The sequence below is a fragment of the Ahaetulla prasina genome, chromosome 4, assembly GCF_028640845.1.
Source record: "Ahaetulla prasina isolate Xishuangbanna chromosome 4, ASM2864084v1, whole genome shotgun sequence".
Classification (NCBI taxonomy): Eukaryota; Metazoa; Chordata; class Lepidosauria; order Squamata; family Colubridae; genus Ahaetulla; species Ahaetulla prasina.
This window is the reverse complement of record NC_080542.1, coordinates 100,624,589-100,641,671: the sequence shown is the minus strand read 5'-3', so window position 1 is coordinate 100,641,671 and position 17,083 is coordinate 100,624,589. Positions and strand designations below refer to the sequence as shown.

Here is a 17,083-nt window from a genome sequence, read left to right as displayed (position 1 = left end):
GTCATGCTATTTATCTTAAATTTCTTGTAATACATGCATATTATTAAGCATTACTATTATTGTTTCAAGATATGAAAAATCATACAATCGATAGACAGACAGACAGACAGACAGACAGACAGACAGAAAAAAGGTATATTACTGGGGGTTAGAATAGAAACAGATTTTAGTCTGTCCAACTCTATTTATCAACTGAATTTACTACTTTAGTATCCTGTTTTTCTATTCTCACTTTTTCCAGAATAATTCTCATTTTACCCATGTTCTTTGTACACTAGAATATTCAAGTGAAATATTTACTTCTTAAAAAGTCCTACTGTTCTTTATTTGTGTAGGTTGCAACAGTTTTTAATGTTATTGTCTATGTGAGACAAAAATTCTGAAATTGGTTGGACTGAGACTGAGTGACAGATTTAAAGTCGCACAAGCAACTTTTTTGTTTCAAGGAGGACTCCAAGTCACAGTCTCCTTGTTACTAATCTGACAACTTAATCACCACACAAAACTATTTCTAAAATGCATTTTTAATATATACTCACTATTTCACCATAGGTTGATGAAGACTATTTTTCCTGCCTTTTTTATATATTTGGTCAACTGAAGTTGGTGAATATGCCTAAAACTTCTACTTCCTGTATTCCCCACAATAGCATTTGGAGATAGATTGAGTTAAAAGACAATAATTGGCCCAAAGTTACTCAATTCACCTTCAAGCCTAAGGCAGGCTAAGAACTCAGTCTCCTGGATTCTGGGATAGCGTAACACCAAACTGACTCTATTATATTATGCATAGTGGTACACTGTGATATACTTGTACTGGTATACATTGATTAGCTCATACAAGGCTTGGGAAAATGAAATGGAATTCTCATATTGCTTCTCTCCATATTGCTCTCGAGAAAGGTCAGGAAATTGCTCCATTTTTTTACCTGTTTTTTTTTAAATCTCTTTTTACTTATGTCTTATTTACAACTTGAGAAGAATACTTATTTTCAGTTTCATTACCAGAAATTATTTTTACTTTTCAAGAAGACTACAATTCTTCTTCTTCCTCTTCCTCTTCCTCTTCTTCTTCTTCTTCTTTTTCTTTTTCTTCTTCTTTTTCTCCTCCTCCTCCTCCTCCTCCTTCTCTATTATCATTTTAGGACATTACATTACATTTAGGACATTATATTAGTAGGACATTTCACCTAATTTAGCTTATGGGGAGATGTTGCTGACTTGGATTATCCATGTACAATACTATTTTGATTGATTTGATTGATTGTATGCCATCAAGTTGTTATCTATCTATAACCTGATCTTTTGAATCTTCCAATGATGTCCTCATTACTGCTGTAATTGAATCAATCCACCTACTGCAGGTTGTCCCCTTCTTCTCTAATTTTTCCATACCATGTAATTTTATATTTTCTCTCTTCTCTGTTTCCAGGATGGCACAAAACAAAAAAGGGAACGGAAAAAAACAGTCTCATTCAGCAGCATGCCTACTGAGAAGAAGATAAGTAGTGCAAGTGACTGTATCAATGCTATGGTTGAAGGTTCAGAACTCAGAAAAGTTCGATCCAATTCTAGGATATACCATCGATATTTTCTTTTAGATGCAGATATGCAGTCACTAAGATGGGAACCTTCAAAGAAAGATTCTGAAAAAGCAAAGATTGACATCAAATCAGTCAAAGAAGTGAGAATAGGGAAAAATACAGACATTTTTCGTAGCAATGGAATTTCTGACCAAATTTCAGAAGATTGTGCATTTTCTATTATTTATGGAGACAATTATGAATCTCTAGATCTAGTTGCAAACACTGCAGATGTTGCAAATATTTGGGTTACTGGCCTAAGGTATTTGATATCTTATGGAAAACATACATTGGACATGCTAGAAAGTAGGCAAGATAAAATGCGCACCTCATGGGTCTCCCAAATGTTTAGTGAAACCGATATAGATCATATGGGGCGGATATCCTTGGGCAAAGCTGTGCAGTTTATAAAAAATTTAAATCCTGGTTTAAAAACAAACAAAATTGAATTAAAATTCAAAGAACTGCAGCGATCAAAAGATAAACCTGATACAGAAATCACAAAAAATGAATTTATTGAAGTTTTCCATGAGCTTTGCACTCGTCCTGAGATATATTTCTTACTAGTTCAATTTTCTAGTAATAAAGAATTTCTTGATACCAAGGACCTTATGATGTTTTTAGAAGCAGAACAGGGTATGGCTCACGTCACAGAGAAGATTAGCCTTGATATTATTCACAAATACGAACCATCTAAAGAAGGTCAAGAAAGAGGCTGGCTCTCCATAGATGGTTTTACAAATTATCTTACTTCCCCAGAATGTCATATATTTGATCCAGAGCATAAAAAGGTGTGCCAGGACATGAATCAGCCTTTATCTCATTATTTCATAAATTCTTCTCACAACACATACTTAATAGAAGATCAGTTTCGAGGACCATCTGATATCACTGGTTATATTCGTGCTCTAAAAATGGGATGCCGCAGTGTTGAGTTGGATGTGTGGGACGGTCCTGACAATGAGCCTGTAATTTATACAGGTCACACAATGACTTCACAAATTGTTTTCCGAAGTGTAATTGACATAATTAACACATACGCATTTTTCGCTTCGGAATATCCTCTTATTTTATGTTTGGAAAATCATTGTTCTCTCAAGCAACAGAATGTGATGGTCCAGCATATGAAGAAAATCCTGGAGAATAAACTATATACAAATCCTCCGAATACAGAGGAATCTTACCTGCCATCTCCTGAATATCTTAAAGGAAAAATACTAATTAAAGCCAAGAAGTTATCGTCTAATTGCTCTGGCCTAGAGGGAGATGTTACAGATGAAGATGAAGGAGCAGAAATGTCGCAGAGAATGGGAAAAGAGGCAGTGGAACCACAGAATGTTGTCCCAGTGAAGCGGTTTCAGCTTTGTAAAGAACTATCGGAACTGGTAAACATATGTAAATCAGTTCAGTTCAAAGATTTTCAAATTTCATTTCAACTTCAGAAGTACTGGGAAGTTTGTTCTTTTAATGAAGTGCTTGCTACCAAATATGCCAATGAGCATCCTGGAGACTTTGTGAATTATAATAAACGCTTTCTTGCAAGAGTTTTCCCAAGTCCTATGAGGATTGATTCTAGTAATATGAACCCACAGGATTTCTGGAAATGCGGCTGTCAAATTGTGGCAATGAACTTTCAGACACCTGGATTAATGATGGATCTCAATATTGGCTGGTTTCGACAAAATGGCAATTGTGGCTATGTGTTGCGGCCTGCTATCATGCGGGAGGAAGTATCTTTCTTTAGTGCAAATACAAAGGACTCAGTGCCTGGTGTATCACCTCAGCTTCTTCATGTTAAGATTATTAGTGGGCAACATTTTCCAAAGCCAAAAGGTTCAGGTGCCAAAGGTGATGTAGTAGATCCTTATGTGTATGTAGAGATCCATGGGATTCCAGCAGACTGTGCAGAACAAAGAACAAAAACCGTCCACCAAAATGGAGACAACCCTATTTTTGATGAGAGTTTTGAATTTCAGATCAACCTACCTGAACTTGCTATGGTACGCTTTGTGGTGTTAGATGATGATTACATTGGAGATGAATTCATTGGGCAGTACACAATTCCTTTTGAATGTTTACAACCAGGTTATCGTCATGTCCCACTTCAGTCTCTAACAGGAGAAGTTCTAGCATATGCTTTCTTGTTTGTTCATGTTGCTATTACTAATCGAAGAGGTGGAGGGAAACCTCATAAACGGGGACTTTCTGTTAGAAAAAGCAAGAAATCCAGAGAATATGCCTCTATGAGGACTTTGTGGATTAAAAATATTGATGAATTATTCAAGAATGCTCTTCAGCCCATACGTGATGCCACAGATTTGAGAGAAAATATGCAGGTATGACTTTCCATCTTCTTTCATAGCAATAGCATTTAGACTTATATACCACTTTACAGTGCTTTACAGCCCCCTCTAAGAAGGATGGAAGGCTGAGTCAAACTTGAGCCTGGTGAGATTTGAACTGCCAAATTGCAGTCAGCCGGCAGTCAGCAGAAGTATCCTGTAGTACTGCACTCTAACCACTGCGCCACCGAGGCTCATAGACAATATTTTTTCGTATTTACTTACTTAATTATGAATTCAGAATCTGAAAGGAATATTAATTTGTAGGAATAATAATAGTTTATAAAGGAATATTTAGGTTTTACCTGACGAATTTCCTTGATAAGGTGACTTTGGGACAGGCAGTCTTTTTCCGATCAACTCACCTCACAGTTGTAGTTGTGAGGAAAATAGGAAGAAGGAGTATTAGGTATATTATACAACATGTTAATTACTTATAAAATAATACAGGTGAGATAAAAATCTATTAGCAATAGCACTTAGACTTATATACTGCTTCATAGTGCTTTACAGCCTCTCTAAGCGGTTTACAGAATCAGCCTGTTGCCCCCAACAGTCTGGGTCCTCATTTTACCGACCTCGGAAGGATGGAACCTTGAGTCAACCTTGAGCCTGGTGAGATTCAATCTGCCAAACTGCTGGCAACTGGTGATCAGCAGAAGTAGCTTGCAGTACTGCATTCTAACCACTGTGCCACTGCGGCTCTTATAATAAATAGCATATACAAAAAAATTAAATGTGGGCAGGTTATTTTTATTTTAAGATTGAATATTTTTACTGAGGGGTATACTGCCTCTTCAGTAAATAACACTCATGTAAACCTGGAATACAGAGTGGTGAGAACAAGCTTTTAATTGTAACTTAACATTCAGTCAATAATTAAATGTCAGTCCTTCAGTACAAAAATTGTTGCCAGATAGTATCCTTGGGCAATTTTCCTAAAGAAAACTGGCACGGGCAATTAAAATAGCTGATGAATCCAAACACCATGTAAACTTATGTCAATCAAGTAAATGAACCTATTTCCTTATGTCAGCAGTCTGTTTAGTACAGTAATTTCAAGTCTAAAATGATGGATTTTTTTTTAAAGGCTTCTTTATTAAATAGCATTTGTCTATTTTTAGCAATGATTTGCAATGTATATAAATATCAGGAGTTGATAAGAAAAGTACTGTGGGGGTCATTTTCTTTCCTTCACTTTTCTTGGCATTTGTATCATTGCATTTCCTTGCAATTACCATCCACCTTTACAAAAATATAACATTAATGAAATGCCTGGAAGAATTTAGATGTATATTCGGTGGAAAATTACTTGTGGAGAGGATATTTTCCTATGTTGAGCAATTTCATAGTCATAGACAAAGGCTTATTTAGCTGACTTAACTAAATTTTAATAATTTTAATTCATTAATATAACAGAATAGCAATCATTTTTTCACTAGTCTTTAATTTAATTAAAAATCAGAGTTTGAAGTGGAGCTGAGATTCAACAAATAGGAAAGATCAAAACATTTATCTCTTATATTTTTCATGGCAAAATAAGTAATTATTGGCTTTCAAAAAAGAAAATCTCAGCAATTAAGTGAATGACCCACAGTTATTTAAACTTTCAAGGTTGCATGAGAACATAGAAGGTTTTGAAATGGAGACCATAATGTAAAATTACAACATGGATACCTCAGTATTTTTCTGCATTAGAAAGCAAGCTGGTTTTGTAATAATAAGCGAAAAGAATTGGTTCCTTAGCAACATTTCAAAATTTATTTACAATATTGAGCATTGTATATAAATTGCTGTATAAATGCTGCAAATACATATAGCTCATTGTTTGCTTAGGTAAAGTAGTTACTTTCCCAGGGATTCTATCTGTGTATTACTTAATAGTTCAGCTGTTATAACTTCTACATTATAAACTATTTGAAGTCTATTAATTGACCAGTACAGTATCACTTCACCCTTTCTTCCCCTCCCCCCCTTTCTCTCTTCCAAATAGAATGCAGTAGTTTCATTCAAAGAGTTGTGTGGGCTTGCTCCTGTAGCAAATCTTATACAATGTATTCTGGCAGTGTCTAGCCGCTTAGTGAAATCTGATAATACAACCTTGGTTATGATAAATCTCAGTGATCAGTATCCCACAATGGAATTGCAAGGAATTGTTCCAGAAGTTTTAAAAAAAATTATCACAGCATATGAAACAGTAAGTAATCTACCATTTTTTTCAGTTTGAAAAACTTATATTTGTATATCAACCTATATATAACTTAAATATATGTCTACTGTTCTGCAATTCTTCCTCAACCCCCATCTGCTGCTTGGAAAATTACCACTGTGAACATGGAGGAATTGTTCCTGGAGATTAATTGTATTACCAGATCTGGGCTGCAGAGGCACAAAAATTTCTCTGCTGTCCTCTATGATTATTTGCATTCTTGCTGAACATGTCTAGGAGTTTGTGATTAGTATAGTAACTGATTTATGCAAATCAGTTATTATAATTAAAGAAAATTTATTGGATACATGCTTGCGTATATCTTACTTGGGCATTTGCTGTTTATTGATTTAATAATTTTGCTCCGCAAGTATGTTTAATACTGAGCATAACTTTGTAGTTCAATTAAAATAATGGAAAATTAATTTGTTTTTTTAGAATTTAATGTGTTATAACTAAATTCTGAACTATAAATCACATTCTGTATTGAAATTTGTAGCTAAAGTTCAGTTTTATTTCTAGTAACTTTTTTATAGATTAGAATATCTTTTCCATGTTTAAAAAAACCTTTTTAAATCTATATGCATTCTAAGTTAATAGAAATACAAATATCATGCTACAAAGATCATGATACAAAGATCATTACACAAAAATTACTTTTTAAAACGATTGGTTTTTTTATGTAAACATTGCATATTTAATGTAATCATTGCTGAAATAAGTTGTGGTCTTAAGTATAAGTCAAATCTAGCTGTGAATGTGGTTGAGTCTAAGTAAAATTGTTATTTAGCAAATCAGAAATATCACCAATTATAATTTCTCAAGTTTTGCTTCCTCGGTTTGTGACACAAAACTTCCGATTTCTTATTTTGGTTTCTTTTTTCTAACCATTCATACATTTTATTCCACACTTTAAAATAGTCAGAATCTTCTCTCTCCTTTATAGAAAACAGTCTTCTATTTGAAAGATTGAGGACAGTTCTAAGTTTGAGTACTGTTTAAATAGCTGTCCAGACTAAGTCTGTTTCAAACAAAAAGAAGTTTTAAAAGAAGAACAAAAAGTTGCCTGAAACAGAAAGTCAACTTTAATATACAAACAGTAACTGTTCCTAGGCTTTTCTTAAGAAGCCAATAATTTATCTGAAATCGTAGCTTAATTACCTTATAGCTTACCATTTATTTTTATTTTAAATTTTATTTCCCACATTTATTATTTATTTGTTATTTATAGTACTTGAAACAAATTCTGAAGTTCTGGTTTACTATATTACCATTTTCATGCTATGATGTGATACATACTTTTTTAATGATACACTTTTAGATTAATTGAAAATTACAATAGATACACTATTTTAATCTTTGCCAACAATAATATAATCATATGTAGTACTGTATAAGTAACACCCAGAAAGATTTCCTTGTATTGGCAATTTTGAACAGCACTTAAAGCAATAGAGATATTGATTCTGCTTCATTATGAATTGTCTTGCACAGTCTGGGCCTAACCCGCGCTGTCTTATAATGAGGTTACTATTGATTTTTATTTTGTTTTGAATTTCTTTTTTCTTTTGCACTGTACTAAAATTGATATTAAAAGCTTTTAACTGTTAAGAGGAGACCTATCCTTTACCAATCCCAGAATATATTGCTACATTAGGATATTGTAAAAATAAAATGATTTTTCAGGAGAAAATGAATAGATGATTGCAATTATAAATATATATAAGGATATATTCATCACATTTTGGGATAATGTTTTATAAAATACATAAAGCGGAATAGTAATCTTAAAAAGTAAAGCCATTAGATCAGAAGCTGAAAATATAGTCTATAATTTCCACTTCCACCTTTCTGTCCTTACAAATCACATTTTTTTACAACATCTATGTATTGGTTCATAGATCATTTTTGTACTTTTGCTATTAAATAATAATTTTAAAAAACATTTTACCTTTTATTTACCAACATGATTATATAATATGTATGTTGTAGTACGTTGATGTACTATGCTAAATTTTAACATGTCTCTACAGCAGTTAAGAATTTTTGAAAGATATTTTAGAACAGGGTCTGCAATCTTAAACACTCGAAGAGCCATTTAGACCCATTTCCCACAGAAAAGAAATCACCGGGAGCCACAAAACCTGGGTGGGCATGGACAACTCAACATCACTCACTCCCACCCACTCACATGACAACCCCCAGTCATACTTACCCAGGTTTTGTAGCTCCTGGTGTTTTCTGTGGGAAACAGGTATCTCTCTCTTTCTCTGTCTCCCTCTTTCTCTCTCTCTGTCTGTCTGTTTGTCTCTCTCTCTCTCTCTCTCTCTTTTTCTCATCTCACTCTCATCTCTCTGTTGTGTGTGTGTGTTCCCTCTTGAACCATTTCCAAACACAGTCGAGGATTGGTAGGGTGTTTTTTTTTGTTTTTTTTTGGTGATGTTGTTCTTTCTTTTTTGGGTGCTTTTTACCATGTTTAAATCAAGAGCCATTTCAGGTTCCCAGGTAAATGAAACTCTTTCTTCCCCTGTTGTGGCTACCTGTCGGCTGAACCCACCACTGGCTGGACCGCACCTCACCCTGGTTCGCAGTCACTCCTCGCCTGGCCTGAGAAGGTAAGGACGACGGCGGGCAATGGAAACTCACTGTATATTCCAGAGTGGGAGCAAAGCGCCCCTTAACTTGCCATATTTCCCAGACGCTTCTTCCGGCCGTTGCGGTGCTGTACATACCTTGGTCATTCGGAGAAATGCGTGACTTGTTCTCCGACCTGAAAAACTGGCTCTGCGTGGCTGTGGCCAATGCCGCTGTTGTTGCCACCTCCATAGTCTACCCGCTGCTCTCACAGCACCTTGCACAGCACAGTTAAATTTAGCGCGCTTCACAATGGGGGAGACGATGTCCCCTCCTCCTTCTGGAGCCCATTATGATGCAGAGCATTGGTCACAGCCAGGCTGGGCCAGTGTTTTGGGGCAGAGAGCAAGTCGTGCATCTTCCAGGGGTACATGCAGCACCAACAAGGACCTGCGAGATATGGTGAGTACAGGGGTGGTTTGCTTGCGCTCTGGAATGTGGAGCAAGTCTCCATCCCCCATGACCCTTACCTTCTCAGGCCAGGTGAGGAGTGACTAGGAGGGGAGGGGCGGGGCCAGCCAGTGGTGGGTTCAACGGACAGGGAGCCACAGCAGGGGATGAAAGAGCCACATACGGGTTCAGAGACACAGGTTGCAGACCTGATTTAGAAGAATGTGTAAAGCCATCAAAGATTAGAATAATTTTGGTATACCAACCAAGAAAAAAAAATATTTGAAATTATACTCATTTCTTCTTGACTTACATGATGCATGTACTAGTTCCTCTACAAAAGCTTAATATCTATGCCAAGTGGTAGATAAATATCTTGGAGACAGACAACTATTTTTAATTATTGAACACCTTTGGAATTTTAGCATGTATCAAAAATTCTGTCATAAAATGGCTGTCATGGAATTGTTTGTGGCTTTCACATTCACCGGATAACTGTCAAGAATATGCCTTCAAAATGGCTGCTGTAATTGGTGTGAACAAAATAACTGTTTGCCAGGCTGCTCCAATAGTACAGTCAGTTTTACAGCATGCTCTCCATCATATTCATTTATCTTATGGGTCTAAGCAAACTTTTAGCCATCCAGAGTTATTTGGAAGTAAAGCTGAAGTAATGTTTTGGTTTTCGGTATTTGAATTTTCTATTAAGATAAAAAGATTTTTTTAACATTTTTAACATTCAGGTAAGACAGACAGTTTGTCATACTGTGTCTGGCCATATTGGTATTAGTGGGGATCATGATACGTATCCTTATCACTATCTAATGTTGTTAATAACTAATCTTGTGGTCCTCTGTCTGACCCAATAGTTTATTTTTCCTGGAATCAAAGACTGATCTCTAGCTTTCCTGTCCTTGTCCTTATTCTTCCCTTGCATATGTAATATGTAAGGCAATTTTAACAGAAAAAGACAATGAAGAAATGAATTGAAATGGAAAACAATAAGAATCAAGAATGGTTTGAATTAGGATTAGAATCAGAAAGAATCCAGTAGGATATAAAAATAATATTTTTTCTTCAAATTCTTCAAACGTTCTTCGTTAACACATACATAAAGAGTAGGTTGGAGATAACTTAAATGAGGCTCAAAAAAAGAAACTAATAACCTTGAAAACTTTTTATTTGTTTTCAGTTATGATTTATTGTTATTGATTGAACATTTTTTCTGTCCATACAAGTTTCAAACTGACTTGCAGCAATAAAAAAATTTAACTGGCAGTTTTTATTTTTTATATTTAAAATTAAAATCAAGGCAAAATTAAAATGCATATCTTACAATCAAATCTGTTCTACATAAGTCTAATGACAGAAGGAATAATGTAGTTAAATTCAAGTCCTTTTTCTAAGGTAAATGAATTTACATAACAAAAACTAAGTTAAGAGATGTTGAGACAAAAGAAAGTCAGTTTTGAACATTAGATGTAGCTACTAACATACCATAACATAACATAATAACAGAGTTGGAAGGGACCTTGGAGGTCTTCTAGTCCAACCCCCTGCCGAGGCAGGAAACTCTATTAGAACTTGAATGGCATACCTTTTGATGCCAAATAAATGTACAGAAACTATTGTAAAAGAGATGAATACCTTTAAATGCCAGTATTTTATGAATTTTTCAAAACTTGTTCTTTTAGATAGGAAGAATATATCTGTTTCAGATTCTTCCTTTAAGTGGGATTTTGCAAGAGAAATAAAATCTGTAGCATGTTTAAAATACCAGAGATACTGGTACTCAATTTCTTGAGTAAGGCAATGCTATCAAAATTAATAGAAGGTGGAAGAGGTCAATTTTAAATAATTTTCTATAACAGTTAAATGGTTTAGGAAAATCTTTGAACTATTGCAATACAATACCAATCATATTTTAGATAAAAATAATGGATTCAGGTTGTAAACCATTGCAGGGAAATGTGCCATCATATGGAAATCGGTGTTATAAAGGAAGTCTATCTTTGAATTATTAAAGTCCAATTCGTTCTTGCACAGGAAACTTTCATAATGGCATGTCATACATGTGTTGCACAATTAATGTGGAAAGATTAATGTGCAGTACTTTTTCTTAAGAAAAAAGGCAGTGGACTAAAGAGTCTGGCTATTATCTTTTGGTCACTGTCTAGAAGTCCTAAAAAAATCATTTTAGAAGTAGGTTTCTGTTCAATGCCAAAAACTCAAGAGAGCACTGAACCCCATAAAATAAGAGCTAGTAGGAAAGCATAGACTTAACATGTTAAGGGCAATTTATTTCTTTTCTGTGCTGTTTTCTAGCATTTGGTATCTTTACTCTTGCTAGTATTCTGATGATCTAATCTCTTTACATGGCTCATCATATTGCATGGAGATCCTGTTATTCAATTAGCTAATTTCCCCAAATATGTCATTTGCTGAATTTATTCATGATTTTAAAAGATCTATTCTTCATTACTAAAGTGTTTTGATTGTACTAGCATCAGACATTCCAAAATGATTGGAATTAAGGGGAAACTGAAATAATTAATTTGAAAGCTTGGTTTTTGGGAAGAAGAAAGTCCTCTTCTTTTTCCATCTAAAATCCAGGTGAAAAGGGTATTCTCCATTCAAGAATAATCTTCTTAAGTGGGATATTTTTCTAATGTGCAGAAATTTATACCTGCACAGCTAGAACTGAGCTTTGAAATTCCAATTGTTGATATCAAAAAATACATACACCTTGAGAGTTTTTTTGTGATAGATATAACCTGCTTATACTGACAATTAAGATAACTTTGATAGAGTGAAAACAAATAGAAAATTAATTCCAATGACATAACATTCAGAAAAAAGCACTTTTATTTTGCTCCAGTAGCCTTGAAAATGAGACTGTGAAAAATATGTACATACAACATTTTAAAAGAAAAATGTGGATAGTTAGTTTCAGTAGTTCAGTTTGGGGTATTTTAGAAAATATGATTGTAATTTGTTTTCAGACCTGAAGTTCAAAATATTGGTATTAACTTTTTGATAACTAGATTACTATAGTGAACATAGTAAAAACATTTTAAACATTTTAAAAACTTTTCTGTGTTTGTTGTTGCTTCCTGAATTTTTAAAATGAAACTGTGGCAGTGATGTAAGTGGCATAACTCTATTTTTTACACAAGCAGATACACCAAAAAATAAATAACTGTAGATAATTCAAAATAAAGCAAGCTTATTTTTGTTACAATATTAATTATGATAGAATCATATGGATTTTCAATTTTTGGAACATGGAAATGAATATCTGTATTTTTTAAACAAAAATGCACATCAACATTTTTTAGCTTTAAGATAAATGGGACATAAAGAATCTAATTAAATAAAATTAGCTACTTACAAGAATAAAAAAAATTAAAACTCCTCCTTTCCTCCTCTCCCTAATCTATCTAAACCTGTTTAAGGTACAGTTGTTTTTCAGTGGCGTAAATTCTATTATTATTCTATTATTATATATACCAATGTTTAATCTTTGGCATCTTTAGCTGTACACATGCTAGAGATCTGTTGCCAGTCAGGGCAGATGGCTAGTTTTAATGGGTTAATGTTGACTTTTATATTTACACTCCAATATTCACAAACGCTAACTTTGTTTTTGCAGATGATTAATATGATAAAGATTCTGACAGAAAATGCAGATACTGTATATGAAAAAATAGTCCAGTGCCAAAAAGCAGGTAAGGAAATTATTTTGCATTGCATGCAATATTCTGCTACATATTTTATTTATTTTTATTTTGTTAAATTTATTAGCCACCCATCTTTCTGTGGCGCTACCCTGGCTTATATATTCTATGATATCTTATATATTCTACTAAGCGGAAGAACTGTACAGCTTAAGGAAATTGTATACACTGCAAAAAGTATGATGAATTTTTCAACTATGAATTTGGTTATATGAATGATTTGTATGGAATATTGTAGCAATACACTCATTTATTAGATTTTTTTATGTTGAAACTTTCAGAACAACCCAAATTTATTCTTTTATATTAATCCTTTGACATTATGTAACATTTCTCACCATATCGCTGTCATATATGGTCATATATATGGTCATACGGGTAATCCTCAGATTACAACAGTCCATTTAGTGACTATTCGAAGTTACAACGGCATTGAAAAAAGTGACTTACGACTGTTTTCACATTTATAACATTTGCAGCATCACCATGGTTACGTGATCAAAATTTAGCCACTTGGTAACTGACAGTTGTATTTATGATGGTTGCAGTGTCCTGGGGTCATGTCATCACCTATTGAAATTTCTGACAAAGTCAGTGAGGAAGATTCACTTAATTGTGTTATTAACTTAGAAACTGCAGTGATTCACTTAACTTGTGGCAAGAAAGGTCATATAATAGGACAAAATTCACTTAACAATTGTCTCACTTAGCAATAGAAATTTTGGATTCAATTGTGGTTGCAAGTAGAGGACTCCCTATACTTTATCTTTAAGTTATAATCTTATTACTGCTGTTGATAAATTTATAGAAAAGAAAGGGATATTTTTTCTTTGAAATACTGATTTGTGATACCAAGTTAAGAAATTGCATCAGTAAGATATAGATAATAGTCATTAATGTGTAAAAAACAATGATGAACAGTTCATTCAGGAAAAAGCAATTGGCAATATGACTTTGAAGTTTGTTAGATTTAATTTAAACGGTTTGCTTTTGTCTTTACTTTTTGTCTTATAAGGAATAAAATAAATTAATTTTAAGAAGATGAAAAAAATTTAGGGCCTAAATATGCAACCCAGATTTACAATAAGTCACTGTACAATTACACAATCTTTGTGGGGGGGGGGGAGAGACAACAATTGTGTAAACTATCATGGCATTTTGGTGTTTGTGCTGTAGTAGGATTTTCTGCTATAGAAATAATGCTAATATTTGAATAACCTTTTCTTGTACGAGAAAGATACTCCGAAATAGTTGTTGGATAAAACACTTCTAATATACAGTACACATCGTATTTCTTTAAGAAGTATCTCTTTACACTTCGGCTATTTTTGTATCTAGACCATTATAATGAGCAATGGCATTAAATTACCAGTTTTGTAACTCACATAGAATTCCACTAATATGAAACAATTAGTAAAATGGCAATTGTTTTTTAATGTTTCTAATCAAAAAAATGCTTTTTCTTTGGATCATTGGTTAAATTTTGTTATATGGACTTCAGTTTTCTATGTTCTTTCATTGTGTCCCAAAATGAAAAAAAAAAATTCAAAGTTTTTCTGGCATAGCTGGGAACATGTATGTAATTATACAAAATTACAGAAAAATTGAGTCATATATAAAGTCATTAGGTCTTTGCCAGTTACATTATGAAAAGACATTTTCAATACTGCATAGTAAAAAATTTACAAATTTGTAATACTCATGTTTCCTCTGTAAGCACATATGCTCTGACTCATCTGTTTCAAGTTATGTAGATGACTTTGGGATTTGTTTAAACATTCATACTGCATTCTTAATGATGGTTTATACTATTTGGCATCTGAAGCCAAAATATTGTATCTAAATTAGAGTGCAATACTAAATTTTGTTTGGAAGGGAACTTCAAGTCAGATTTATAGTTTTTTATAGTTTTAATATAGTAGTAATTAGTATAGTATAGTAATTTATACTTTTCATTTACACTTGTTCTAATTATAATGTAACATTTTTTCCTTTGTGAAAACAGCAAGAAAGCGAACTTCTTCTTTTCATATGTAGTATGTGTAATTTTTGCTCTTTGCCATTTGCCATTCAGGCTGGTGTTTTTGAGCCATTGAATTAAGTAGTAAAATCATACTGGAATCTTAAATACTTCTACATATTTTTTATTATGCCAGACATCCTTCCCATTTTTAATAAATGGTTAGTTTTACATAACAATTATGCCCAGGAGTTATGATAAAAGCACATTAAAGTAACTAGTGAATTGATTTAAGAAATATCATGAGATCCTCTAGAAAGAACCTTTGTAGTTATTTATTTCACTTCGCATATTTTGCCACATTAAATACAGGGGGAATTCAGAGAATTGTAAATCTCCTTGTAGTATAACAGCTGTGCCAAAGGTGCTCATAAGAACCATTGTAAAGGTAATTACAGATATGCTACATTGAAGTGAATCATCATACTTCATTAGCAAACCATTACCCAAACAACTTACTTTTGATTGATTGATTGATTAGTTCTGAACTATATCTTAGAAATAATTTATCAGAGCAGTACACAATAATAAAATAATAGAATATAGAATAAATGCTACAGTAAAAGAAATACAACTAAATATGTAACTATCTAGATGAAATTGAAGAAATATAGAAACATGACACAGCAAATTATACAGAAGTGTTTCATAAATGAGATGCTACAAATAAAAAAGTAAACCACATGAAGCTTGATACTCTTTTCAGCAACTATTATTAAAATTAAATGTTTTTCAAGATTTAAATTTAGTTGATAAAATATAAATTAGGCATTGCTTTGTTATTTTCACATTCTCTTGTGCAGGTAGTCCTTGACTTAAAATAGTTCATTTAGTGACTGTTCAAAGTTACATTATCACTGAAAAAAGTAACTTATGACCATTTTTCACACTTATGACCATTGTAGCATCCCGTAATCAAAATTCAAATGTTGGCAACTGTCTCATATTTATGATTGTTGCAGTGTCCCGGGATCATGTGATAACGTTTTGTGATTTTTTGATAAGGAAAGTCGGTGGACCAGATTCACCTAACAGTCGTGTTATTTACTTAACAACTGCAGTGATTCACTTAACCATATGGCAAGAAAGGTTGTGGGGCAAAACTCACTTAATAAATGTCTTGCTTAGCAACATAAATTTTGGGCTCAGTTGTGGTCATATGGTGAGAACTACCTGTAGTTATTTCTTCACAGGGTACATTTCAGCATGCATAATTACACATATATAATTTTACTGGCTCTTTAATAATTCTGCAATACCAAATTTAATTTAACCCAAACATTTAACTCGGCAACAATATATTTAATCTAACACAAACAGAGATTATAACTCTGTATTGTATAGTAATAATTTCTGTGTTTTTGCTAGCAGTTGACTCATATCAATAAAAAAGAGGCAAATGAATGCTATTTTCATTTTTCATATTTGAAGGATGAATTACACATATCAATAGCTGCTGAGCTTACTTTTGTTATCACTCAAAACTTCCATTCAGAAGCTACAGCTAAATGACAACAGTTTCCAATCACACTTGGCCAATAAAAATTCTATTCTAAAGATTGTCCCCAAAAATATCTGTGACTTGCATGCATGTGCCTAGCTGCCTATTTCTGAATGTACATGAAATCGCATAACAATGAGTAGTTTCTATAGAAAACACATTTTATTGTGTATTAAAAGTTATATTTAATTTGGTGGTATTTCTATTTTTTAATTTAACATGTTTTTAAATGCTAATTTTTTAGAATAAAAAAAGATTGCTAAGGCTAATATAGGATGATTCTATGCTGTGGTTAAGACATGATTTTCATTCATAAACAGTTCTACAGTAGTAGAACTACTATACTATATATAGTATAGTAAAAGATGGAGACTTATTTAGTCTTTCCCTCTTGATGCTCCCAAGTTACAAAATTCAAATATATATGAGCTCTTTATATAGCCTGGTGCTGAAATGGAAAGCATATTAACTATCATTTGCACAAGCAAAAATTTTAAGATTTGTGTCAATAATTTTCTTTATTAATATAAGCAATATTGATTGCCATTTCGAAATATAGCATAATAAAATCAAATCACATTTTATCTTTTTTGTCATAGAAAAATGGAGAAGGGCAAGTTGGGTGGATCTGTATTATTTCGTTATCGCTATTATATAATCAATACCT

General features: G+C 33.0%; 1 protein-coding gene across 6 annotated transcripts in view; it reads left to right on the top strand.

The window, feature by feature from the left end:
• Positions 1-17,083, top strand: part of PLCL2 (phospholipase C like 2) — a 161,287-nt gene that overhangs the window by 129,657 nt on the left and 14,547 nt on the right. For all 6 annotated transcript variants that reach the window (XM_058183236.1, XM_058183237.1, XM_058183240.1 and 3 more), the window contains exons 3-5: positions 1,433-3,919; positions 5,919-6,122; positions 12,811-12,886. In XM_058183236.1, the coding sequence (XP_058039219.1) occupies positions 1,433-3,919; positions 5,919-6,122; positions 12,811-12,886 (2,767 nt within the window). The remainder of the gene's footprint in view (positions 1-1,432; positions 3,920-5,918; positions 6,123-12,810; positions 12,887-17,083) is intronic.